Source organism: Nicotiana tabacum, chromosome 14 (genome assembly GCF_000715075.1).
Source record: "Nicotiana tabacum cultivar K326 chromosome 14, ASM71507v2, whole genome shotgun sequence".
Taxonomy (NCBI): Eukaryota; Viridiplantae; Streptophyta; class Magnoliopsida; order Solanales; family Solanaceae; genus Nicotiana; species Nicotiana tabacum.
The window spans coordinates 100044971-100071180 of record NC_134093.1 but is presented as its reverse complement, the minus strand read 5'-3'; the positions used below and the strand labels follow the sequence as shown (position 1 = coordinate 100071180).

The window sequence follows — 26210 nt, the reverse complement described above, 5'->3', positions numbered from 1 at the left end:
AATCCATTTTTTTCCTAAATAGTTCCTTTTCATTCCTTTAATTGAGTTACTCTAACACGTGTAGTCATCATGTTTAGCCTAGTGTCACATGTCTACGTGGCTCATCTCCTACTTGCAAATTTGTGCAACATGCCTATTTGAATTACCTGCTTCCTTTGATTTCGTATTCATTCTTTAACTGTAGGATTCCTCTCTATAATTTCATTGTTCCATTTGTTCTGTGTTGGTTTTGTGATTTTTGTTGAGATAACTGATTGGTTGTTGGCACGAGGTTTCTATCGTGCAGAGTGTTATTATGGCACGAGGTTTCTGCCGTGCGGAGTGTTATTGTGGCACGAGATTTCTGCCGTGCGGTTATCATTGTTTGCACGAGGTTTCTATCGTTTTGTTGTGAGATATTTATTTTTGGGACTACGAGACGGTATCTCGAGAGTGCCCCCTGTTGTTTACCTCTATTTGTTGCATTGTTGTTGTTGTTGTTGTTCCTTAACTTGTAAGATTCTACTTCCTTACGTGTTGTAATTGTCTTATTTGATTCCGTGTTGTTATCTTCTGTGAATTTCTAGTATTACACATCTCTGTCATTTTATTACATCATTTTATCTTCTGCCTTATTTTCCTATTATTTCCGGTAAGGCCCTGACCTGACCTCGCCACTACTCTACCGAGGTTAGGATTGGCACTTACTGGGTACCGTTGTGGTATACTCGTACTACTCTTCTGCATATCTTTTTGTGCAGATCCAGGTTCTTCCTACCAGACCGGGTATCAGTGAGCTAGCCCGGGTGTGGAGACTTCAAGGTATATCTGCTAGCATCCGCAGACCTCGGAGTCCCCTCTATCTTTATTATGTTATTTTCCTTATTATCTTTATTAGCCCGTGTGTGGTTGATATTGTTCAAAGAAGACAAGGTAAAAATATACATAATCTTTTATTTTGGGATAAGATTCTGAGATCGTGAATGGTTATTGAAAACCAGAATATGAATTGTTACTTATTTAGAGTAATGATTATAAGAACTTCACTGCATTCTTAGTATGAAAAATTAGTTTAGTCATAATCCCTCGATTGATATTCTCTACGAGTTGAATGTGATATTTTTTTTCATATTGAATGATAGTTACCATTCTTATTGTTATCATGTTCCTATTTTAGATATGGCTGGACGGGAACAAACTCGAATTACTCCAAGTGGGAGTTCTCAAAGTCGAGCAAGGGGACAACGTAAAAGGATGCATCGTCGCAGGATTTATTTCTGTAATGATTCAGATTCGAAGTCTGAAGTCACCAAGAATATCCCAAGAGTGAGGCAAAATGAGTTAAGGGATCGAATGGTTGACCGAAGGGAAGGAGAGGAAATTTAGGGAGTTTAAGAAATTTAAAATGGGTCTTGATGCTTTCATTCCTGAAAATGTACATATTTTTCAACTAAAAAGAGTTGAATTGTCTAATTACATTGGGATTACTAATTGGGAAGCGTTAGCTATTTTAGCGGACTCTTTTTGATAGCCTTGGGGTGAAGTTTTAACTGGTATTTGGCCTAGTGCACTATTTAGCGAATATGTGCAAGAGTTAGTATTCTATTGGTATTTGTATGTCCTAGAAAATATGTAAATTGTTATTATGTATTTTATTTTAATGAAATTTAAATTTTATTGTTTGTCTCACCAGTTACATGTATAATTTATTATTTTATTTTGTAATGGATTGAGACTTGAAATGAAGCACACACTGAGAAGTGATTTTAATATTAATTAAAATATTTAGATATAGATGATGAATGAAAACGTAGTGACCTTTCGATTCTATACTAAATTTAAAATTAATATTATAATTAAGTTGCTTGATTGTGTAGTCACATGCATAAATTGGCTGAAGTATATATTAATAAGTTAAACTTGTAATATTGTCTCTAATAACAAATATGGCATCGAAAAGTATCATTGCTGACTTGAACAATGGTGATAAACTGAATGGTGAAAATTACAACATCTGGAGTCATAAGATGTGGTATGCACTCGAAGAGCAAGATGCCCTTGAAAGTATTAACTATGTTATGGTCACCGAGAGGAGGGTAACACTGCTCAACATAGGAGGGATCTGAAAACTTACAATATTTGGAAAAGAAAGATTTCATTACACGTGAAATTATTGTAAGTTCAGTTACTAGTGATATCATCCACGAATGTGAGTAATATCCTACTACTCAAGCCATATGGGCATATCTAAAAGAGGCATATGGCGGTACAACTGTGACTCGCCTTAGACAACTGACAATCAAGTTTGACACGTACAAAAAGTGTCATGATCCTAGTGTCATGCAACATCTTAGGGTGATGTCAAATAAGATTGCTCAACTCAAAAGTATTGATAATGTTCTCTCTGATGAGTAGCAGGTTTATGCACTGATCCGGTCTCTTCCAAATAATTTAAAACATTCGAAGGTTAACTTGACCCACAGTGATAACATCAAAACTTTTGATGATGTTGCATATCATGTGGAGCTTGAAGATGAGCGGCTTAGTGCTGCTAAAGTTGTACATAGTACCTTTGTGGCAGAATCAAGTGGTCCAAAGAGATCAAGCTTCAAGCGTAAGAGAAATTGAAAAATAACGGAAAGGGTAAGGAGACCGGAGAAGGACACTCCAATAAAAGAAACAAGACAAATTCTAAGAAAGAAAAATGGTTCTACAAGAAGAAAGACAAGAGTAAGATGAAGTACTATAATTGCCAAGTTCCAAGTCATTTTTCTCGTGAGTGCACTGAGCCAAAAAAGGTAGTATTTCAAAATGCATCTCTAAGTGATACTAACTGAATCTTATACTATGTGGATTGTAGATTCAGGGGCTACCGACTATATGAGCCGTGATAGAGAAGATTTTAAAGAGTTTTGTTGAGTTTCACCTGGATTAAGGCATATATATGTGAGAAATAATTCAAAGTTTAAAGTCAAAGGGATAGGCACTTGCATAATAGACATGCGTGGTGCCGATCTTTGATGTTGCATGATGTCCTATATGTTCCAGAGATTCGACGAAACAAAGTGTTTGTGTCTGTTCTTCTAGATTTAGATTTCAATTTGAACTTTCGTTTCAATGTTCTTAGAATTACTCTAGGCAATCTTTTTATATAGTTTTGGACATCTTTATGATGATTTTATTGTGTAAGATTGTAATTCTTCTATGTATAACTATTATATTGACTGTTGTATTATGGCATATTATTCTAGTAATAATGGTGTTGATGTTATTACATGGCATGCAAGGTTAGGTCACATAGGGTAGGATTAAATGAATAGATTAGCTAAGAAAGGACATTTAGGTTCTTTCTCTAAAATTGAAATGTTAACTTGTGAAAATTTTCTTGCCGGAAAGATTACACGTAAACCATTTGGAAAGGCTAAGAGAGATGATTTTTTATTGTAATTAATCCATTCTGATATATGTGGTCCAATGAATGTGAGGGCTAGGTCTGGTGCTTTATATTTCATTATGTTTATTGACGATTTCACGCATTTTGGTTATGTCTATTTGATTTCTCATAAATCTGAAGCACTAGAATATTTTAAGAAATATTTGAATGAAGTTAAGAATCAATTAGACAAAAGGATTAAGACCTTAAGAACAAATAAATGGCATGAATATCTATCAAAACAATTTGACGAATTGTGTAATGAAAAGGGCATCATTAGACAATTAACTATTCCTTACACACCTCAACAAAATGGTGCAACAGAAAGGAGGAATAGAACACTATTGGACATGATAAGGTCCATGATGGCGCAAACAAATTTACCTATCTTATTTTGGCAGATGCGTTATTGACTGCAACCTACATATTAAACAAATTGCCTTCTAAATAAGTTTCTTCCACTCCTTATGAGTTATGGACTGGTCATAAACCAAACTTAAATGATTTACGACCTTTGGGATTGTGATGCATGTGTAAAATATTTTTTTAGCAAGTTTGGTAAATTAGGTCCAGAAGGCAAGAAATGTATCTTTATAAGATATTTAGAACACTCCAAAGGGTATGTGTTCATTAGTGAATTAGAGAATGGAAATTTTACTGAGATTGAATCACGATATGTCACATTTTTGATAAATAATTTTCCAAAGAAGGGCGAGGTAAAGAATGGAGAGCCTCTTTATGAAATGTTGAAGTCAGATAGTTAGCAAGTGTCTTCTGACACAGTTGATAATCAAATCGATCAAGATCTCGGTCTTGATCCAAGTGGGAGTGGGGGAGTTCTAGAGCCCAAAATCCTTCTGATGTATCTGAATTTCAACTAGGAAAGAGTACTAGGAAAAATATACCCAAACGTACTTACGAGATTGAAGATTACGTTTTTTTGGTATCTCCCACTGAATTGATGAGCCAAAGTCTGTGACTGAGGCTTTATCGATCCCTCAAAAATATGAGTAGATGGAGCAATGAAAGAAGAATTAGAGTCCATGAAAACCAAAAAGGTCTAGGATCTAGTTGACTTCCGCCTGGGCGTAGAGCGACTGGGAAAAAATGGGTTCTCAAAGTTAAACGCAAAGCGGATGAGTCAATATAAAGATACAAGGTTTGATTGGTAGCAAACGATTTTATTCAAGAAGCTGGAATAGATTGTGAGAAAACATTTTTACCAGTTGTGAAGTTTATCTCAATTCGCTTACTTTTGGCTATTTTTACACGTTTGGATTTGGAATTACACCGAATAGACGTGAAGACAGCTTTTCTCAATGGAGAATTAAACGAGAAAATCTACATGGAACAACCTGTAGGATTCATCATTAAATGCCAAAAAAAGATCTATTTATGGCCTGAAGTAGTCTTCGAGGCAATGGTATTTGAGATTTCATAAGGAGGTGATTTTATATGATTTCACCATGATCAATGAAGATCATTGCATTTATGTGAAGAAGTCCAATGAGATGTTTGTAATTCTTTCTCTTCACGTGGACGATATTTTATTGGTCGAAAATAATTTAGAGTATTTGAAAACTATCAAGTCATGGCTTTCAGAGTCATTTGACATGAAAAATATGGGTGAGGCAGACTATGTTCTTGGTGTTAAGATCCAAAGAGATCGTTCCAAAAAGTTATTGAGTCTAACTCAAGAAACCTATATAAAGAAAGTTTTGGAGCATTTTTGCATGAATAGTTGCAAATTCATGGATACTCCTATAGCGAGAGGTGAAACTTTAAGCTATAAAATGTGTACAAAGATTAAAAATAAAAAGGAAGACATGTCTTGAGTTCCATATTCAAGTGATATCGGGAACTTGATGTACACTATGACGTGTACTCACCCAGGCATTTGTTATGATGTAGGTCTGGTTAGCAGGTATCAATCCAATCCTGGAAGAGATCATTGGAAAGTTGTGAAGAGAATTTTCAGATACCTGAAGGAAACTACAGATTATTCACTATGTTATAGTAGAAATGATTTATATTTGAGAGGATATACAAATGTTGATTGGGCTATTGACCGGAATGATAGAAAACCAACATTCGATTATGCTTTCTTACTTAATGGTGGTGTTATTTCATGAAAAGTAAGAAACAATCTTGTACATCCCTTTCGATGATGGAAGTTGAGTTCGTGGCTTGTGTGTCTGTGGTACAAGAAGTTGTTTGGTTGAAGAGATTCTTTGAGCATTTGGATATTACAAAGAACTCTTAGGGTCCCATGACTCTATATTGTGATAGTCAAGCGATTATTGCATACACAAAATATCCTAAGTATCATAGCAAGACAAAACACATTGACATCAAGTATAACTTTGTGAGAGACGTGTTAGCAAGTGGAGATATAAATTTACAATATATTCCTACGCGAGGCATGATAGCTGATCTTTTTACAAAGGCGATATCTAAAGACCTGTTTGAGAAACATGTTATGGCTCTAGGTTTTCGAAGGATATGAACATATTTATGTATTTTAAATTGACTTGATTATTATAATGTGCTCATCAATATTTGACTTTTGAATTTATGCTTATATCTCGTATGTATGTGATGATAATTTTAAAGTGTGTCGAATAAGTCGCAAGATTGGCTCTCTCACACGAGCAATCGCCTCTTACGTTAAGAATCGTGAAGAGGTGAGACCTTATATAACCTTGAATAATGTGAGGTTATATTTACTTATAAAGGTCGGTCTTGACAACTAGTCAGACTTACGAATTTTACCATTTGATTAAGACTTGTTTTGTAAGCCAGGTGCGAGAGTCTCCAAAAGGTTGGATTTGAGGATTATTGAAGTGAGAAACCTAGGTTAGACATTTGAAGGTGTCTAGACCAAGATCTGTACGGTGTTGAATGATTAAAAGAATAAACTACACGTGCCAATATAAGGTGAAAACACCATAACATATATTTCATACCACGTGTGCTATCGACCGGTGGGATAATGGAAGAATGAATCCCTGCTTCTTCATTGTGTGAGATCACAAAGAAGTTATATTAACTTTTATTGGAATACCCTTTGACCTTTTACAGTCTCTTGAAGTGCCAATCAGTATTGTTACTTTAGTATGTCACTAATAGCAATGAGTGATTTGGTAATGCAGTGCATGACTAGGAAAAGCAGTTGAGTTGGAATGGAAGGATTCGAGTAGAAAGGGAAGACAACTAAGAATAGGTCGACCATTATACTTACCATGAGGGTATCAATTGTAATTATGGATGTAAAGTTAAATATGAACTCGAGTTCACCTCTTTCGAGGATGATGTCTGGGGTATAACGAGTAATAAGATCCTCATGTTAGTAGTGAATCCTTTCTGATCATGATCGGATTTCTACGTAGAGCTTTAGAATAACCTTAATAGGTTTGAAATATATTCTAGCTCTTAATGCTCGCAGGTCACACGAACTACTTGTCTATATGCATTAAATGTGCTATTTATTCATGATATTGGTTTGAGTCTAGCCCATCATGAGCGAAGTGGGAGATGTTGGATATTGAATTTGGATACCAGATCGCTTTATGTGGGCTAGCCCAACCCATTTGGGGAGAGATAGAATTTGGGAATAAAATAACTTCTCTGAAGAAGTTACTACACGGTTATGTGTAGTTGAGAGCAGTTTTCCCATAGCAGTTAATTCCTTTCTCTTTAAAAACTTATTTGGTCTTCTTCTTCGGATGGGTAAGAACGAACAACAAAAAAGGAATTACTCTCCCTTCCTCTTTAATCTTCTTCTTCCTGAACAGAGAAGATTCCTCTTCTTCTTTTTGCAAAACACACAAAAAAGAAAGATATTTAGTTTGTGTAACTAAACTTTGTTTTCCAAGAGAATCAAAGTTGGACTTCGGGATAATTATTTTGGGTTATAATTTTACTCCGCTGCCTAACATCTACATAATTCTAATTCTTGTTCTTACCATATTTGCTTAACAATAACTAATAAAAATATAATTATAATTTTTATTATACTCTTTCACCAAATAATAATAAAACACAAAAACGATCGTCAATATAGAGTTCCTTACTAGGACAATTAAATAGAAAAACTTTTTTTTTAAAGAAGACTCGAAAAACAAACAAACAACAACAATAATAATATACTCAGTATAATCCTACAAGTGAGATTTAGGAGGATAGCGTGTATATATATCTTACCCCTACATTGTGAAGGTAGAAAGACTATTTTCGATAAATGCTCAGCTCAAGAAAAGCATAATCATAATAGTCTTAAAAAAATAGTTGTGAAGAAGCCATTGGAATGAGAAGCAGTAGCCACAACCAAAAAATAAGATAACTGAAGCAAAAGAAATAACAGGTCATAATAAAAATCTAAGAATATGAAATACTAAACTACACTAGTACTACAGGTATAGAAAAGCAATACATGTATGAAAGAGAAATACTCTCGATTACTTACTATTTTTCTCGACTTCCATACCCTCTTATCAAGGGTTATGCCTTCGGTAAGTTGATAATGTGCCACGTCCTACTTAATCACCTTGCCCAATACTTCTTTGGCCTACATCTACCTCTCTTTGACCCTACCATAGCAAAACCTCTCACACCTCCTCATATGCGCATTTGTGCATCTCCTCTTTACATGTCCGAACGATCTCAGCCTCGTTTTCCGCATCTTTTCCACCACAAAGGTCACTCCTACCTTGTCCCAAATATATTCATTCTTAATCATATCTCTCCTAGTATGCTCATACATCCATCTCAATATCCTCATTTCATTTTCTAAATATGAGAGGTCTTGATTGACCAACATTTCACTTCGTACAATATATTCGGTCTAACAACCACTTTGTAGAACTTAACTTTAAGTGTCGGTGGTACATTCTTATCACACAAGATATCAGATGCGAGTCTCTATTTCATCCATTTCGTTCCAATACGATGTACAACATCATCGTCAATCTCCTCATTACCTTGGATTATTGACCCAAGATACTTCAAACTTCCTCTATTGGAATGACTTGTGTATCCAACCTCACTTCCACGTCTGCCACCCGAGTTACTTGTTGAACTTGCATTCTAAGTATTCTGTTTTAGTCCTACTCAATCTGAAATCTTTAGACTCTAGTGTCTATCTCCAAACTCTAGCCAGCGTTAACCCCGCCGTGTCTCGTCAATCAATACTCTGTCATCTGTAAATAATATGCACCAAGGTACCTCCATTTGAATGTGTCGCATCAACTTATCCATCACCAAGGCAAATAAGAACGGGTTGAGAGTTTATCTCTGGTGTAACCCCATCATGACTGGGAGGTATCTAGAGTTCAATCTAACTGTCCTTACATGGGTCTTGGCCCTGTCATATATGTCCTTAATTGCCCTAGTGTATGCAACAAGTACACCTTTAGCATCTAAACATCTCTATAGGCCCTCCCTTGGGACTTTGTCATGAGCTTTTTCTAGGTTGATGAACATCATACATAAGTCCCCCTTCCTCTCTGTATACTGCTCCACCAATCTCCTAACAAGATGAATATCTTTTGTAATCGATCGCCCCGATATGAATCCGAACTGATTCTTGAAAATAGACACATCCCTCGTCATCGTCATCGTCATCTCCTCCACCATCTCCCAAAACTTTTATAGCGTGGCTTTATACCCCTATAATTATTGCAAAGGAAGACTCGAACCCTTGAGGAATAAAATAGGAAAGAAAAACTAAGCATATATAATAATATTTTATGCCAAAATTTACTTATTGTTTCCATTTCTTCCTAATTAATTGATAGTTTAAGTACACTTTAGTAAGCGGCCATTCATTAAGCCACAACTGGAAAAGTAACTTTTATATAAGTATTCAGATAATTAATACATAATTTTTGTTTGCTAGATGAGTCATCGTATTGTTGATATTGATTTATTTTATAATTAATACAAATTACCATATAAAACTCTACATAATAATAAAAAAAAAATTGTCTCATTTTATGCATCGTGAGAGAGAATCAGAAAGTATGCACCCAAAAACATGGCCAAGTGATTAATAAAGTTGGTGTAGTTTTAACTTCTAAAGGAAACAAAAAGGGTTAATTGGTAAAAATGAATAAATGAATTTAGTACTACTCCCTTGTTTGGTACGATGGGTAAGTAAAAATGAATAAATGATCATGTGATAAAAATTTAGTACTACTCCCTTGTTTAGTTATTAATCTTGGGATAAGTTATTTTGGGATTAAAAATAGTATCAGGATAACTTATACCTGCCAAAGGGTGGAATAGTAGTTCCAAGATAAGTTATTCCGGGATAAAGCATGATTAATATAACATACCAAATAATTAATAAGAAATAATATTAAGATAACTAATCACAGCATAATTAATCCCAAATATAAGTAATTCAAGCATAACTTTTTCAAACCAAATGACTCCTAAGTAATTTTCTTGCATCCTTCTAATTCTTGGTAGGCAAAATTACTAGGTACTTAATGGTGAGAGATACAAACGTGCAAGAGAAATGAAATTGTCTTATGAGTAGCTTATTTGGTTAAGCTTTTGAAAAGTCTAAAAGTCCTTTTTTTTTTAAAGAAAAAAAAACTAAAACAATTCAATTGCCCAAAGTGTTTTCAATATATTGAAACTTCACACAAAGCCGCCATCTCAAACTTCTTAAAGGGTATTTGGCTAAGCTTGTAAGCTAGTCAAACAGGCTTATAAGTACATTTTAGCTTATCTATGCCTCTGGTAAACACTCAAAGTGCTTATAAGTATTTTTACCTTATCAGTCATAAGTCATAAGTTGATTGCTTTTTACCTTATAAGCACTTTTAGTTTGACCAAAATTTTTACTAGTTTATCATTAATAATATTTTCTAATTCACAAAATATTTTTCCCAATATAAATTTTCTAACTTTCTTTTCATTCCATATTCGTTGTTCATCTTATTTTTTTATAAAGAAATTTTTTAATTTATAATCTTTTGTAAAGAATTTAAGAATATTTTAGTCATTTTAATAAAAGAACAGCTTAAATATTTTTCTACCAAACATATCAACTGTTTATTATCAGTTTTAACACGTCTATCCAAACACATAAATACTTATTTAAAATATCAGTTTCAGCAATTAAAAATATTTTTTTAGTATTTTATGCTTATCAATTATTTATAATCCGCTAATACAAAAGGGCTTTTACACTATTACTCAAAATTCCCACCTGAAGAAGATTACCACCCAATTCAATTTTTAGGGTTATATTCCTAAATCCTAATCCAAATTACAAATCTTATTACTCAGTAACAATGGCAGTCAAAGGAAGGCACGTCCGAGGTGGTCTAACTCGTAAATCACCGAATTCGACGCTGGTCTTTGCCGTCTTTATTGGATTATCTCTTCTCGTTTTGATTCTTCTCGCTTTTGGAATTTTCTCGATTCCTTTCAGTTCTAAAGGATCTCAAAAAGCACATGATCTTAGCTCAATTGCTCACAACACAGTTGGAAGGTAATTCACTAATTCTCATTGAATTTTTTACTAATTGCTGGTTATTTAGAAAACTAACATAAAATTGGATAGGGATCTGATGGTTTTTGTGGGGATTTTGTTTCTTTTATTTTGCTGCAGACGAGACGATGATGGTGGAAAAGGAGATCAGTGGGCTGAAGTGATTTCATGGGAACCAAGAGCTGTTGTATACCATAACTTCTTGGTACTTCCCTTAAGATATACCCCTTCGATCCCAAATTTATGTGACACATTTCCTTTTTAATTTGTTTAAAAAAGAATGACACATTTATATATTTGGAAATAATATTCCTTTAAAATATCTTTAATGCATTGTGCATGAGTAGCAGTGTAAAGAAGAAATGAATGGTTTCCCGTTAGAGTTCACAACTATTTTACCAGGTAGAGGTGCTCATGTGACTCGTTTTGGACGTTTAATTATTCTTAAGTCAAGTTACCTGATGTTGCTTCTGCCTTGGTTTTATTTTTAGCCTGTTGTTGTTACTTCTCCCTTTTCCTTCTTTATTACTGCATCTCTCGTTCTTTACTGTTGTGCTTATGCTTGCCTGCCTGCACAAAGTAGGGGTAAAGTCTTGCGTACACACTACCCTCCCCAGACCCCGCTTGTGGGATTACACTGGGTACGTTATTGTTGCACTCACAAGTTCACATCATCCAACCTACTCTATTGACGTGATATTCATTCAAAAAAAAATGTAATATCCATTCATAGTGGCCAGGAAGACCGTCTTGTGTAGGAAATGAGAAATGTTTGCACTTGGCATTGATTTCTATACCATAAAAATTTGGGAAGAGCACATTATTCTGAATTTGGATAGGATACAGATCAATGTACAAGCTCATCTGATGTAGCAAATTGGAAAAATTAAAGCTTCAGAAGGATGGCAACAGTCTGATTCCTGTGTTCTTTTTCTTTCTTAAAAATCAGCATTGGTATTGATATGCAATTTGCTTGTGCACTGCAAAAAACCAAATGCACTTTTCTGCCATTATAGACCATCTAGGTCACTTAAACTTGGTTTTCTGTCATTATAAATATTGATACTAGTGTCCTCATCATTGCATATCCCCAATGTTTCATTGCCTGATATTTTATTGTTTGTTATTTAGTAATAAAACTTACCTTTTCAAAAACAAAAAAAAAAAGGATTCATTGCCAGCTTGCATATGGTGGTGGCTATGGAAAGAAAGAAATAAAAGATCCTTTAAAGGACAATAAAGCTCTATTCTGAAGATCAGATCAGACTTTATATTTTGATTTCCTTTTCTTGTAGATTAAATGATGCTGAAACCTTGCTAGAATTTTTTGATTCACTACATAGATAGCCAGGTTCTACTTTTTGTCCTTTTTGCTGGGATGTAATTACAACACAATCTTTGTGTTGTTAGATACTCCCTTCATTTCAATTTATGTAGCGGTGTTTGACTAGGTATGATGTTTAAGAAAGAAAGAAAAAATCTAGAACTTGGTCTGAAACATGCCATGAGATATATGTGGCTATAAAAAGCATGCCATTTGAGGGTACAGTAGGAAGTTTAAAGCTAAATTGTTTCCAAATATAGAAATGTGACATTCTTCTTCGGACAAACTAACAAGGAAATAGTGCCACATAATGGAAAAAAGGTAGTAGTATTTGATAATAACGTTTACCTTTTCAAAAAAGAAATAAGAAGAAATGATTCATTGGCTGATACATTTGCTGGTATCTAAAGAGGTCGTTGGTAATGTTCTAATTAGAGCATATCTAAACAATGGATCTGTTGAGCGATGCATTTACTGGTTTTTGAAGAAGTCGCTAGTCTGAACTTCCTTCCTATTTCTTGGGCAGTCAAAGGACGAATGTGAATATCTGATTAATCTTGGCAAGCCTCATATGAAGAAGTCAACTGTCGTCGACAGTGCTACTGGAAAGAGTACAGACAGCAGGTAAGCATCTCTTTTGCTTGCTCTGGTGGCAGTCAATTCTTTTCAATGTCACATTATTTTAATTCTTAAACCTCCCTGGCAGGGTTCGAACAAGTTCTGGAACATTTCTTTCCAGGGGACAGGATAAAGTAGTCAGGACTATAGAGAAAAGGATTGCAGATTTCACTTTTATACCAGTAGGTATGCAGATTTTATACCAAATGATGTGATTGTATGAATTTGCATTGTGTTATTTGCTATTAATCGGGGTCTGTTAATGTTTCGTGACACCTCGATCTAAGATAGGCCTAGAAGAAACTCCATACAAGTTGACATACAATATAATATACGCTGCCTCTCTTTTGATTGATGCTGCTGCTTCTGTCTGTAGAGCATGGTGAAGGTCTTCAAATTCTCCACTATGAAGTTGGGCAAAAGTATGAGCCACACTTTGATTACTTTGCCGATGAGTTCAATACTATAAATGGTGGTCAACGCATTGCTACGGTTTTGATGTACTTGTAAGTGACTTTCCCTCAGCGAGGTTTATGCTTATGTAATATTCATGGATTACTCTGGTTAATTTCTCTTGATGCATCACAGATCAGATGTGGAAGAAGGGGGAGAAACTGTATTTCCTACTGCCAAGGGAAATTTTAGTGCGGTTCCTTGGTGGAATGAGCTATCTGAATGTGGAAAAGGTGGACTCTCTGTAAAACCAAAGATGGGTGATGCTTTGCTCTTCTGGAGCATGAAGCCTGATGCTACTCTCGATCCTTCAAGCTTGCACGGTGAGTAATGTCCACGAAGAGTAGGTTCTGATAATGGCTGCTGATTGATTTAAGAAGCTTAATTCTACATGATTAACATCTTATTGCACATGAAGTATCAATAATTCTACTATTTAGCAGTGCCCATGACTATAGCAGATCTCGTTGACAACTAATTTGAATTATCTTGTCTTGTTGTAGGTGGGTGCCCTGTGATTAAGGGTAACAAGTGGTCATCTACGAAATGGATGCGTGTTCATGAATACAAGGTTTAACCTACTGCAAAAGGTAAGCAGTATCCCCTTTGATGATGGTACTTAAATATGCATTCATAATCTCTTTTACTTCAGTTTAACACAATCACTCTAATGTACTTATGTTTCTTCCGCTTGGACTTCACATTTATGAGGCTTAATGCTTATTGTAGCTATCCCAAAGTCATTTACTTGAAAATGATGTTTTAAGTCTTTGTTTGTGTCCTTGAATGATGTTTCCCAGTATTAGTCCTATAGACGCAAAACGTAGTATTAGCTCCTTAGAAACGAACATTAAACCCATTTGTTAGGATATACTACATAGACTTCATTTGTGAGGATATACGCCCGTTGAGCCAGGAGAATAATATTTTTTTGGAAATGGAGCTACTACCTAGTGTTTATTTGAGTGTCCATGAAGGGTATGCTGAGGTCATAGTCTGGCATATATTACGAGGAAAATTATTAATAATTGAGTCCAAGACAAGAATTTCGCAGATACTAATTATGATAGGTTGAACTGCTATTCTGTGGTATAGAACTTTTTCATCATTCTCTTCACATTGTGGGAATAACAATAGGAATACAATGGATGCCTCCGCAGCTATTGCTATAATATCTAGGTCGCCCGTGTCCATATACCAGAGAAAAGGACTTTTGACCTTTAATTTTATTGGGGGTGATGAGGAGCTCTGTAATTTCTTGGGTATTTATTATTCATGTTTTGGTCTAGCTCCTTTTATTTGTTGATTGACAAACTATTAGTCGATTAACGTTGCAGTGAATAAAAAATAGAAGCAAGATGAATCGTGTCAAGTGTCAACCTTTCTTGTACAATAATACTTAATCAAACTTTACTTGCCTTCTAGAATATCGGTGTACCTTTAGCGCGAGATCCTCTATAGGTCAACTTTCTTTATTTGTCCAGTCGTCCGAGTTCAGTTTCAGTTTCTCTCCTAGCTGACGAGATGTAAAATGGGTGAATGGGTGTGTGTAAAATTGCGCTAAACTCATCTATCAGTAGTTCATCAATGTGTCGTCTATGGCGGAGAAATATTGTCAATTTATGGTTTTCTTTTGATTTGATGATATCGTTAATACTTATGCAGGTCTAGTTTTGAATTCGGATGCAGTCATTGTTGTACGATTTGTATCAAAACCGGTTACAATCTTGAGGAGAGCCCATGCCTTCAACATCAAGCCTATGATAAACTTTTGTGCCTGATTTTAACTTCTTCTTTAGTTATTCCTTTTGCATTTTCTATAACATTTTACAGAGTTGGTATTTGTTAGTTTTCATTTTATTTTTTATTAAGATGTATTAAATACAACTGAAATGTGAATTATAGCTAGTTATATACGATATCTGGTTATACTCGAGTCTTACAAGATATGAGGCTTCGTTAAATTGCACGAAAACTCAAATTTCATCATGTGTCAAATTTTACAAGGCATCATGTTGAATGGGTAAGAGAATGACAAAATAGTCCCATATTTTTGGGGATTGGTCTATAATAGTCCTCTAAATATACAGTTGAGCAGTTTTAGTCCTTTATGTTTACAAAAGTTTGAGCACTTTCCATTTCTATTACACTTTAAAATGCATAGGGATTGGGGTTGTTAGTTTTTGGCTCATGAGAAGCAAGCCGTTTAAACTGAAGAAACAAGTGAAAAGAACTTCTCTCATTCATTTCACACTTTTCGTCAATTTGCTTTCTTGAGATACTATAAGAAGGTCATCAAATTTCACTAACGTATGGTTTGGTAAGGATAGTGTATACACAGATTTTATCCGCTACCCTGTGAAAGTAGAAAAGAGAGACTGTTTTCGAAAAACCCTCGGCTCAGAAAAAACATAACAGTTTTAAAAAAAAAAAAATCCAAATAATATAGTAGATATATCCCATTTTTCTTAGACAGTAAAAATTCTAGTCAAGTTGTCACCAAAGAATAAGAAGATGAAGAAAGTTGAGACCATTGGACGAGAAATCTTCCAAAAGATACTGCTGGTAAATGTTGCAACTACTTCTTTGTCATAGTTCAGTAGGAATTCAGAACCAAAATATTATAAATTTTGACTCAAGAAATAAAAATAGGTAAAAAAAATATTGAGAACCATATTATGTATAACGCATCTAAAACATGCGCTATATCTTAATGTCCAGTTACTCCGTTAAGATATAACGCATGTAATATAAGCGCTATACTCAGTATTTGCAGTCATAGCTATGCATACTCCTCCCAATCCTCTCGAATGTTCTTTATTTCAAGAAAAATCACATAAAACGTGGTCTATGAATTATCTTTTCAGTATAATTAACAATTTAACTTGAAAATTAGCCCATGTAACTTTGTGAATTTTTGTATATTTATGTATTTGTGATATATTCATGTATTTATAAATTTTTGACTTATTTTACTCTCTCGCAGAATTTTATTAGGAATTAGTACAAATATTTTAAGTGTAAATGATTAAGGTAGATATGTAGTTTTCAATGCCATAGTCTACGTTATCTTCTGGGGAACATACTTGTTGATAGTATAGAAAGTTAGGCTAATACTCTCCTTTTTAGAGAGAGGTCATCATTTGTTCTTTGGGAAAGTCATCATTTTTAATTGCCCAATATAAAAAGGTTTCCAAGTTGCTCAATTCGATTATTACTACATTAGAGATCAAACACAAAATGATAGTTCCAATGTTCAACTAAAAACAACCCTTAAATTTAGCCTCGATACAAGTATATCACGAAGAAGGTAGGGTTGGGGTATGTTTATACATAGCACATATAATTAGTGTGCTATTCAGTCAATTATTATGATTGCAAATGTTGAGTATAACACATATATTACATGTGCTATATCTTAATGAGTTAATTGACCATTAAGGTATATCACATATTTTAGATGCGTTATACTCGTTCCGTTCACTTTTACTTAGCATGTATACTAAAAATAAATTTTTATTTTTACTTGTCACTTTATACATATTAAGAGAATTTTTTTTTTCTGTTATACCCACAATATTTATTACTCATTTCAAATAATTTTCTCAAATCCAATAAAATATGCATCAATTAATATGAGTACCATGACAAATTATGCACTTCATTTATTATTTTTTAAGGGACATGAAAAGTCAAAACGTGTCAAGTAAAAGTAAACGGAGAAAGTACATAATATGGTGCTCAACACGTTTTTCTACCTATTTTTGTTTCTTGAGTCAAAAGTTTACAATATTTTAGTTCCGGACTCCAAACTGAGATGCTGCTTTCTACGGGTACCCACCTCTCCTTATTAACTTTCTGCTTATTTTAATAATTTACAGGAAGAATGTTGTAACTGGTAACGTTTACCTCAAGCATAATAATCATCATTCACCGATACAATAGGATAGTTGGGATCTCTCCACCTAAAAATATTATGTTTAAATCTAAGAAACTTCTGGTAAAAAGAGTTTTAAACTTTTATTGGATCTATTCTACAGGAATTTGGGTACTAGTTAAAACAAAAATAAAAAAGGCACACCCACCCCTCTCTCCACCTCAACTCGCCACAACCGGTAAAAATTTAGTATTATATCAAACTCACGAATGCAAAACATGTTTCTTGTATACACACATTTATCACCCAATTATTGTTAAGTAATATATGTATTTTGACTTAATTTTTAACCGTAAAGATTAAATTATTTGATTTGATGTAACACTTAGTTTCGATAAGTATTTACCATCCTCACCCTCCGCAAACAGATATGGATTCACTTGGAAACACTTCCACCAACTTCTTGTTAGGATTTGTCCTGATTTACGTGTTACTTGAAGGAAAGTAAAATATTTACCATAATTAGTTTTACTTTTCCTTAAAAGAAAATATAAATTTCTTTTATATTTGACAGATCTCTTTCTTTGTGCACCTCTATATATTGAGGATCCCTCTTTCACACAAAAATATAATAGCATTCACGATGTAGTCTTTACTAGAGTTTTGTTTAGGGGAATAATTGTCACTCAATAGTTTTTATATTTTTTTTTATACTAGTTTTCTCATATGTAGGTCAATTATTTTTCGTTTTGTCGTCTAATTTAACTTCTTCCAGGTTTACTTCATTAGCTTCCGCGTGATGTTAAGTTATTTCGATCCCTAACACTTCTTTCATATTAAATTAGATGCCGTGTTCTTACATATTTGAACTTTCTCAAACTAATAAGTATATGTTCTTTAACTGAATTGTTTTACCATTTTTCCCTTTTGCTCAAATCTTACCGTTGGAATTTTCATACAAGAGATAGAATAAGGTAAATTATCAGCTTTAAATCTTAATAATTTCTTCAAATGAAACCATAATATTACCTTTGAAACAAAAGCACATGCTATTCTTTTTCTTTTTGTTAACACTAGATAGAATATATTTGCTAATTCTTACTTATTATTTAGAAGAATTAATACAAATAGTCGCCCATCTAATCTTTTAAACTAAAAACAGTCCACGGGTGTATAATTCATATATATAAATAAAGTATAATTTATATATACCGACTACAAAAAGTAAACATTGAATCTTGCTGGCTATTTGTATAATAATCCCTATTATTTAACTGCAAGAGGGAGGAGAATATGTCAATAGCCTTTTAATATTTATGAGTTTCTATAACGACTACAAGTTTATACTCCTATAAAATAATAAATAAGTTCGCAATCAAATTTTTGAAGATTTGGGATTCTGATTACTGGATCAAGATTCTGATTATTCTTTTGGTTTAGTACGTCAAGAAAAGGGCTATGTGTATTATGTTAGTTAGTATGTATTCTGGTTCAGTATCGATATTTTAATATTTTTTTGTAAATATCATATACCATATTTTTTTTAAAATTTAAACCAAATAATATGTCAGAATACCGAAATACCAAAATTTTTGGTTTCAATTGATAATTAGGTATATACCAAATTATGCACACCCTGTTACACACAGAAAAAAAAGAAGAAAAAAGAGGCAAAGCAGGGAAGAAGTGGAGGACAAAGAGTCAAGGACAATGTCTGCCAACTTCTAAAATTTTCTTCAGCTTCTGCAAAAATATGGCTCTGAATATAAATCTAGATGTGTATGATATCTTTATTGATTTGTCCCCACAATTTAATTCCCTAACTTAAATACAAGGGTCAGTCCCCTTAGTTTAGTTTCCCAACTTTGACACAAGACTGACATTTAATTTGTTAAGCATCATCTCCTAGCAGCGGAGTACAACAATAATAAATTCAACATCATTTCAGAAGAATAGAGTGTACAAGAACTTATTCCGACCTTGTAAGCAGAGCGTACACAAAAGTTTTGTAAGCGATATCAATATTTAAAGAATCAAATAAATGAATGATCATTATAATTTCATATTAAAAGATTTTTTGCAGAGGAGGATGAAAAGTTTTTAAAAATTAGGATTTCATGTGTGCTGAAATAATTCTTTTCTCGAACAAACAACGCATTCAAAATTCATTGTTTACCTTTGTGTTACATGTTAATCCGTGTCGTCTGGTTTTTGGTTTGTTCAGCCAGGTCTAATATATATATATATATATATATATATATATATATATATATATATATATATATGATGTTTAGCTTAAAGTATATATATTTATATGCATACTGCCTCGCATTTTATTCATATTTCGTAAATTTCGGATATGTAATGTTATAAATTATGTTAATTCGTGGTATTTTAACGTGTAGGAGCCATCCGGAGGTAGCGTGGGACAAAAGTGCACGAGTTGAAGGAAAAATGGAACAAAGAGAAAATTTGGGACAGTGTAGCGTCACGTGGCCCAGTTTCCAGAACCTCAAAAATTCCAGCGCCAGGGCTAGCGCCCCACGCTACCCTGGGCGCTGGGTGACGGGAAAGTATCCTACTTCGTCCGAGACAAGGTTATTTCGACCCAAGACGCCCCCAACTCGTATAAAAGCAAGTCTAAACTTATTTTGGAGGGGGAGACACCAATTTGAGAGGAAAATACACGCACGGGACACTCGGGAACAAGGATTCTCAGTTTTTCTTTCTCTTCCCTTCCTTTAATCTCATAGTTTATTCGTTCTAGAGTTTTGGGTGCTACATGAATGTTGTAGTTTGAAGCTTGAATTGTTCTTATTATTTTACCATATTGATTATTTATTAAATCTTGCGCTTAATTATTTGATTGCTTGATCACCAATTAAATACTATCTACGAATCTAGGATTCAACTCGGAAGAGGGAATTTTAGATTGCATATAAGATTGAGTAGAGCAAGATCTTGAACCTGAGTATCGGGAACGGATTTGCGGTTAGGATATGGATATACCTAATCGCCTTACTTGGTTACTATACAGGAATTATAAATACGTTCTTGCTAATCCTGATTCCATAGAAATATATGCGTTAGGTTAGCTTGAATAGGCAAGTAGTAATTCGGGAGAATACTGCGAGTAATATTAACCATGTCAACCAATAAACCAGATAAATTAATTAGACAATTTAAGTAAAAGACCCAACGAGATTGTTAGCCAACCCATAGTCTAGAATATTGCTTGGTTACTATACGGGAATTATAAATGCGTTCTTGCTAATCCTGATTTCATAGGAATATAGGCGTTAGGTTAGCTTGAATAGGCAACTAGTAATTCGGGAGAATACTGCGAGTAATATTAACTATGTCAACCAATAAATCAGATAAATTAATTAGACAATTTAAGTGGAAGACTCAACGGGATTGTTAACCAACCCATAGTCTAGAATATTGTCTCTCATTAAATTCGTGTCTACTTTCGCCAACTTATTTTCTTTAATCTCTTAGTTTGTTACTTTAGATTAGTTTTAGGTAAATATTCATACTTTAGGATTCGCTTGAATAGATTAATTGTTTCCGTTTAATTTAGTTGATAGTTAATCACAAGTCCTTGTGGGTACGATATCTGGACTTACAATCCTATATTACTTGTCGACCACGTATACTTGCGTGTGCATTTGGGAGCAATAAGTTTTTGGCGCCATTTCTTGGGACTTAGAAATTAACTATTTTACTAGATTAGACTTTTACTTTTTATCTATTCAAGTTTTTAATTTTAGTTTAGTGTAGTACTTTTTTAATTATTTTTTTTACATGGCATCTTGGAATGAGAATTGGTCGAATATTGGTTATTCTTATTTTGGTGATCCATGTTCATACTGTGGAGGACCACACTTGTAGCAAAATTGTGAATCTCAATCTTATGAGTGGAATTTTTGTAATGTGTGTGGTTGTCAAGATGGCCATTGGGATGATTGTCCTAATTCTTTTTACCCTTCTCTGAGTCCATATAATGATGTATCTAATAATATTTATGAGTTTGATAGGAGCAATGAAGTAGAGGGTGTGGAACGTGTTGCTTGTATTATGGACATGGTGTAACGACCCGGCAGGCCGTTTCGGGAGTTATAGCCCCATTTTCTCCATTTTTACTTCTTTTTGTGTTATTCAACTATATTATGTTATATCGGGTTAGTTGGTTCGGGTCCGGAAGGAACTCAGAGTGAAATGAGACACTTAGTCTCATAATTGAATATTTTAAGTTAGAAAAGTGGACCGGATATGGACCTATATGTAAACGACCTCGGATTTGAATTTTTATGATTTCAATAGCTCCGTATGGTGATTTTGGGTTAAGGAGCGTGTCCGAAATATTATTTGGAAGTCCGTAAAGGAATTAGGCTTGAAATGCCGAAAGTTTAATTTTTGAGAAGTTTGACCGGGGGGTTGACTTTTTGATATCGGGGTCAGAATCCGATTCTGAAAATTGAAATACCTCTGTTATGTCATTTATGACTTGTGTGTAAAATTTGAGGTCAATTGGTCGTGATTTGATAGGTTCCAGAGTCGTTTGTAGAAATTAGAAATTTCAAAGTTCATTAGGCTTGAATTGGGGTGTAATTCATGGTTTTAGCGTTGTTTGAGGTGATTTGAGGGTTCGACTAAGTCCGTATGATATTTTAGAACTTTTTCGTATATTTGGTTGAGGTCCCGAGGGGCTCGGGTGAGTTTCGGATGGTTAACGGGTTGGATTTTGGACTTGGAACTCTGCCGGAATTTTTCTGATGCACTATCTGGTTTCCTTCATCGCGTTCGCGAGTGGAGCCTCGCGTTCGCGTAGAGGAACTGGGAGACTGGCAATATTTGCTCTTCGCGTTCGCGAAGAGAAGCACGCGTTCACTAAGGGTGGGTTGGGTGTGCATCGCGAACGCGAGAGGTGTTACACGTTCGCGAAGAAGAGAGGAAGCAGCCGAAGGCCCCCCAGGAAATTGATCTACGCATTCGCGTAGGGGGGTGTCGCGTTTGCGTAGTGAGGGGGAAACGAAGCATCGCGTTGGCGATGGGTTGAACGCGTTCGCGTAGAAGGCATTGAGGTAGAGGCATTTTGTGCTTTGCGAACACGAGGGTGATGTCGCGTTCATGAAAGAGGAATTTGGATGAGAGTTATTTTGTGATTCGCGAACGCGAGGAACTGACCGCGTTCGCGAAGAAGAATAGTCTGGGCAGTGAGTTTAAGTTCTGAAAGTTTTTGGCGATTTGGAGCTCGGAATTGAGGCGATTTTGGGTGATTTTTAGAGGAAACAACGAGGTAAGTGTTCTTAACTCAATATTGGTTAAATTACCCGAATCCATAGTTGTTTTTATCATTTAATTGGTGAATTGAGTTGGGAAAAATTTGAAAACCCTCTTGGTTTAAATTGAAGATTTGAGGATCGAGTTGGGGTCGGATTTTTGTAAAATTAGTATGGTTAGACTCGTGGTTGAATGGGTTTCCGTATTTTGCAATTTTTGTCGAGTTTCGAGATGTGGGCCCCACGGGCAAATTTTGAGCTAATTTTCGGATTTTATGGAAAATCATTATTATCTTGTGGAATTAATTCCAATGAATTTTATTGACTGAAACGAATTATTTATGACCAGATTTGAGGCGTTTGGAGACCGATTCACGAGGAAAGGACATTGCAGAATAAGAATTTCGCGGTTTGAGGTAAGTAACGATTGTAAATCTAGTCCCGAGGGTATGAAACCCCGGATTTCGTATCATTCTACTATTTTGAAGTGACGCACATGTTTGGTGACGGACGTGTGGGCGTGCACTGTTGGGGATTTGTAACTTGGTCCGTCTCGTAGCAACTGTAAAGTTGCATACTTTGTTGAAACAATTTGATACTTATATGTTTTAGAAAGAATTTCCGTAAATTAGGCTGAATGCCATGTTTGGGCCTTGCGCCAATGCTGTTTGGACCCTTAGGGGCTGTTTCTTACCATCCTCTTATTGTTTTCGATTGAAAATCTATACTCAGTCATGTTTACACTTGTTTACCGCATAACTCTATTTTATGACTCTATTTTGATGCATATAAATGTTTTCGGCCGAATGCCCTGTTTTACTGAAATGCCCGAGTGGCTTGAGAGATTTATGACTGAGTGAAGCCGAGGGCCTGATTTGTGAGGATGAGTGTGGATCGGGGCTGCCCACCTGCAGCATACTTTATTATTTTTGCACGTGAGTTGTCCATGCATATTATAGCGCTTGGGCTGAAGGAGCCCCTCCGAAGTCTGTACACACCCCTAGTGAGTACAGGTACCTAGTGAGTGCGAGTGCCGAGTGCTGAGTGACTGGGAGGCATGAGCGATTATGAGGTATGACCGAGTGGCAAGAGTGATTGTGAGGTATGACCGAGTGGCAAGAGTGACTGTAAGGTTTGCCCGAGTGGTTGTATATGAGTGATGTTATGCCCGAGGGGCTGTTTATGATTTCATCATTTTTGCTCACCTTTGCATTGAGCCTTTGTTTGAAAAACTGTTGGAAAAATATATTTAAATGATTTTTACTGGAACCGGGTTTAAACGAGATGATTTGATTCAAACACTGATTTTTAAAGCATGTTATACTTTACTGAGATTTCACGATATGGATGTTATATGCTTTATTGCTCGTCACTACTTCTCAGTCTTTATTTATTGTTGTTACTTACTGAGTTGGCGTACTCACGTTACTCCCTGCACCTTGTGTGTAGATTCAGGTGTAGCTGGACACAGTAGCGATTATTGAGTGTTCTGGTTGCAGATTTTCTTGGAGATAGCAAGGTAGCTGTTTGGCGATCGTAACCCCTGCTCTTCTCCCTCTTATCTTCCTCTAGTTGTATTTAGTTACTTTTCAGGTTGAGTTAGCCTTGATATTGTTAGACAGTTTGTAGTAGATGCTCATGACTAGTGACACTCCGATGTCGGGCTTTTCTTTTCCGCACTTCTATTTTTCTTTGATTTGAACTCTTTAAATGGAGGTTTTATGTTAAATAACCTTGAAATTATATTTGAAATGAAAATATATCGGTTTGTTTTGGAAATGAGTCGGCTTGCCTAGTTCCACGATAGGTGCCATCACGACAGAGATTAGTTTGGATCGTGACACATGGTGAGGCAAGTAGCCGAGCAACAACATGAAATTCACAAAAAGAATCCCTTAGCAATAAAAGGACTGCAGGCTAGATGGAAGAATTAATGGCCAATTTTCAAGAAAAACCCTAACTCGACGAAGATAGCGAGTTCCCACAAGAAGATAACTTTGAAGAAGCAGATATCGTGAGCCAATCTTGGCTAGAAGAATAAGCTCAAGTGGCTTAATTGAATAAAAAGTTTGAGGCATCTGATGCCTTACAATTAATTTTTGTGGATACTGACCAGCATATGGAGCGGAAAGAGGAATTTCAACTATTTGACCAAAATATTATTAATGATGCCAAGGTTAAGGAATTGTACAAAAGTGAGGATGTTAAAAGTAAGGCTTTTTTAGAGTTTGAGCGCATCGGGCCTCATTCTAAACACTTTTCAACATTGTGTTTGTTTGGTGACACGAGAATTGGTCCATTTGAGCCTATGGAGGAGTCAATGGATGGGGAACAAAGTGTATACATTCTGAAATTTGCGATGCTAAGGAGACATAACGACATACCTCACTTAAGGGCCAAGAAGTGCTAGATGCGACATTGTTTACTTGGTTTATTTGTATTTGTACCACCGCCCCAGGAACGTGACAGAAAAATTGATGCTAAGTTGGGGATACAATTCATATCCTCAAAGTGGAAGAAAAGTGGTGAAAGTGATGAAATCGTATCACGAATATAAATAAGGCGCTTATTGAGGGCAACCCAACTCTACTTTTTTATTTTATTCATTTTTTATTGTATTATTTTTTTTAGTGTTGTTTTTGTATTTTTGTAGGAGTAGGTGCATGGAGTCAAAGCTAACATAAAGTATATAAAAGCAATGGTTGAAACTAAGTTTGAACTACCCGCACAAAGTATCATGCCTGGGAGAAGTTTGAGTATCCCGTGAGCTGCTAATACTTCGGCCCTTAGCCTACCATGGAGTCTCTTTTACCCTATTGTTACTTACAGTGTGCATTGAGGACATTGCACAATTTAATGCATGGGGTGAGGAGATTGTTTGAATGATTTTATGTGCTATCCTAGCTTAATTGTAGTATTCTTTCTTAGTGTAGTGATTTTTGTAATTCAAAAAAAAAATTGAGAAAAGAAAAAAAATGAGTAAAAGCTCGGACTTTTCCCGATGATGGATCTTTTGGATAATTTTCTCGAGGGATTAAAGTCTGATTAAAAATACCAAAAAGATTTTTTTTAGGATAGTTAGGTAGTATCCCTTGATTTTTCTTTGGGCACTGGTTCTTTTCCAAGGGTGTAACTCGAACCGAATACTTTGTTTTTCTTTTTAGGAATAGGTTAGGAAGAAACTGAGTTGCTCTGAGGCACCTATTGACGTGTTTGATGCTGGCACATTAGGGTATGGCATGCGCTCTATCTTCCCGTGCATTTGATTTGAATTATGATGCCGGAGTAAATAAATAGCCTACTCTGTGACGCCTTTTCTCGGTTGTTTGACTTGTATGCCACATAGTGCAATATTGCTATAATTTCTCAACTATATGTGCTTGCTTGACTTGGGAGTTGAACAGAACCGTCTCGTGCTGTGATTTTCTGTGATATCTTGTGTAGTCTAGAACTTGCCCCGTGTGTTACTTGAAGCGAAATCATTAAGTTGTGCTAGACTAGGAGATGACATAGGCGTTTCTTGCTTGATCATAGATGTGCTTGTCACTTGAAAATAAAATTTCTCGTTGCTAGCCCCTTTGAGCCTATAAATCTTTTCTTTGGCACCCACATTACAAGCGGTGCCCCTATTTTGTTCTTAATTTGAGATTGTTGAACCTTTATCTCGTAAGACACTTAGTCGCTAAAAGAAGCAAGGTGAGAGACTGGGGAGTAGTTTTTGAGTGGAACCATGGAAG

The 26210-nt window shown here is 35.1% G+C and overlaps 1 protein-coding gene across 1 annotated transcript; it reads left to right on the top strand.

Annotated features, from left to right (window-relative positions):
* The first annotated feature begins 10628 nt into the window (after positions 1 to 10628).
* On the top strand, positions 10629 to 15258 carry LOC107769895 (putative prolyl 4-hydroxylase 10). Its single transcript, XM_016589152.2, has 8 exons — positions 10629 to 10916; positions 11037 to 11121; positions 12767 to 12864; positions 12947 to 13044; positions 13235 to 13364; positions 13447 to 13634; positions 13815 to 13901; positions 14977 to 15258. The coding sequence occupies exons 1-7, from the start codon at positions 10717 to 10719 to the stop codon at positions 13886 to 13888; spliced, it is 873 nt and encodes a 290-aa protein (XP_016444638.1). The 5' UTR covers positions 10629 to 10716; the 3' UTR covers positions 13889 to 13901; positions 14977 to 15258.
* The last annotated feature ends 10952 nt before the right edge of the window (positions 15259 to 26210 follow it).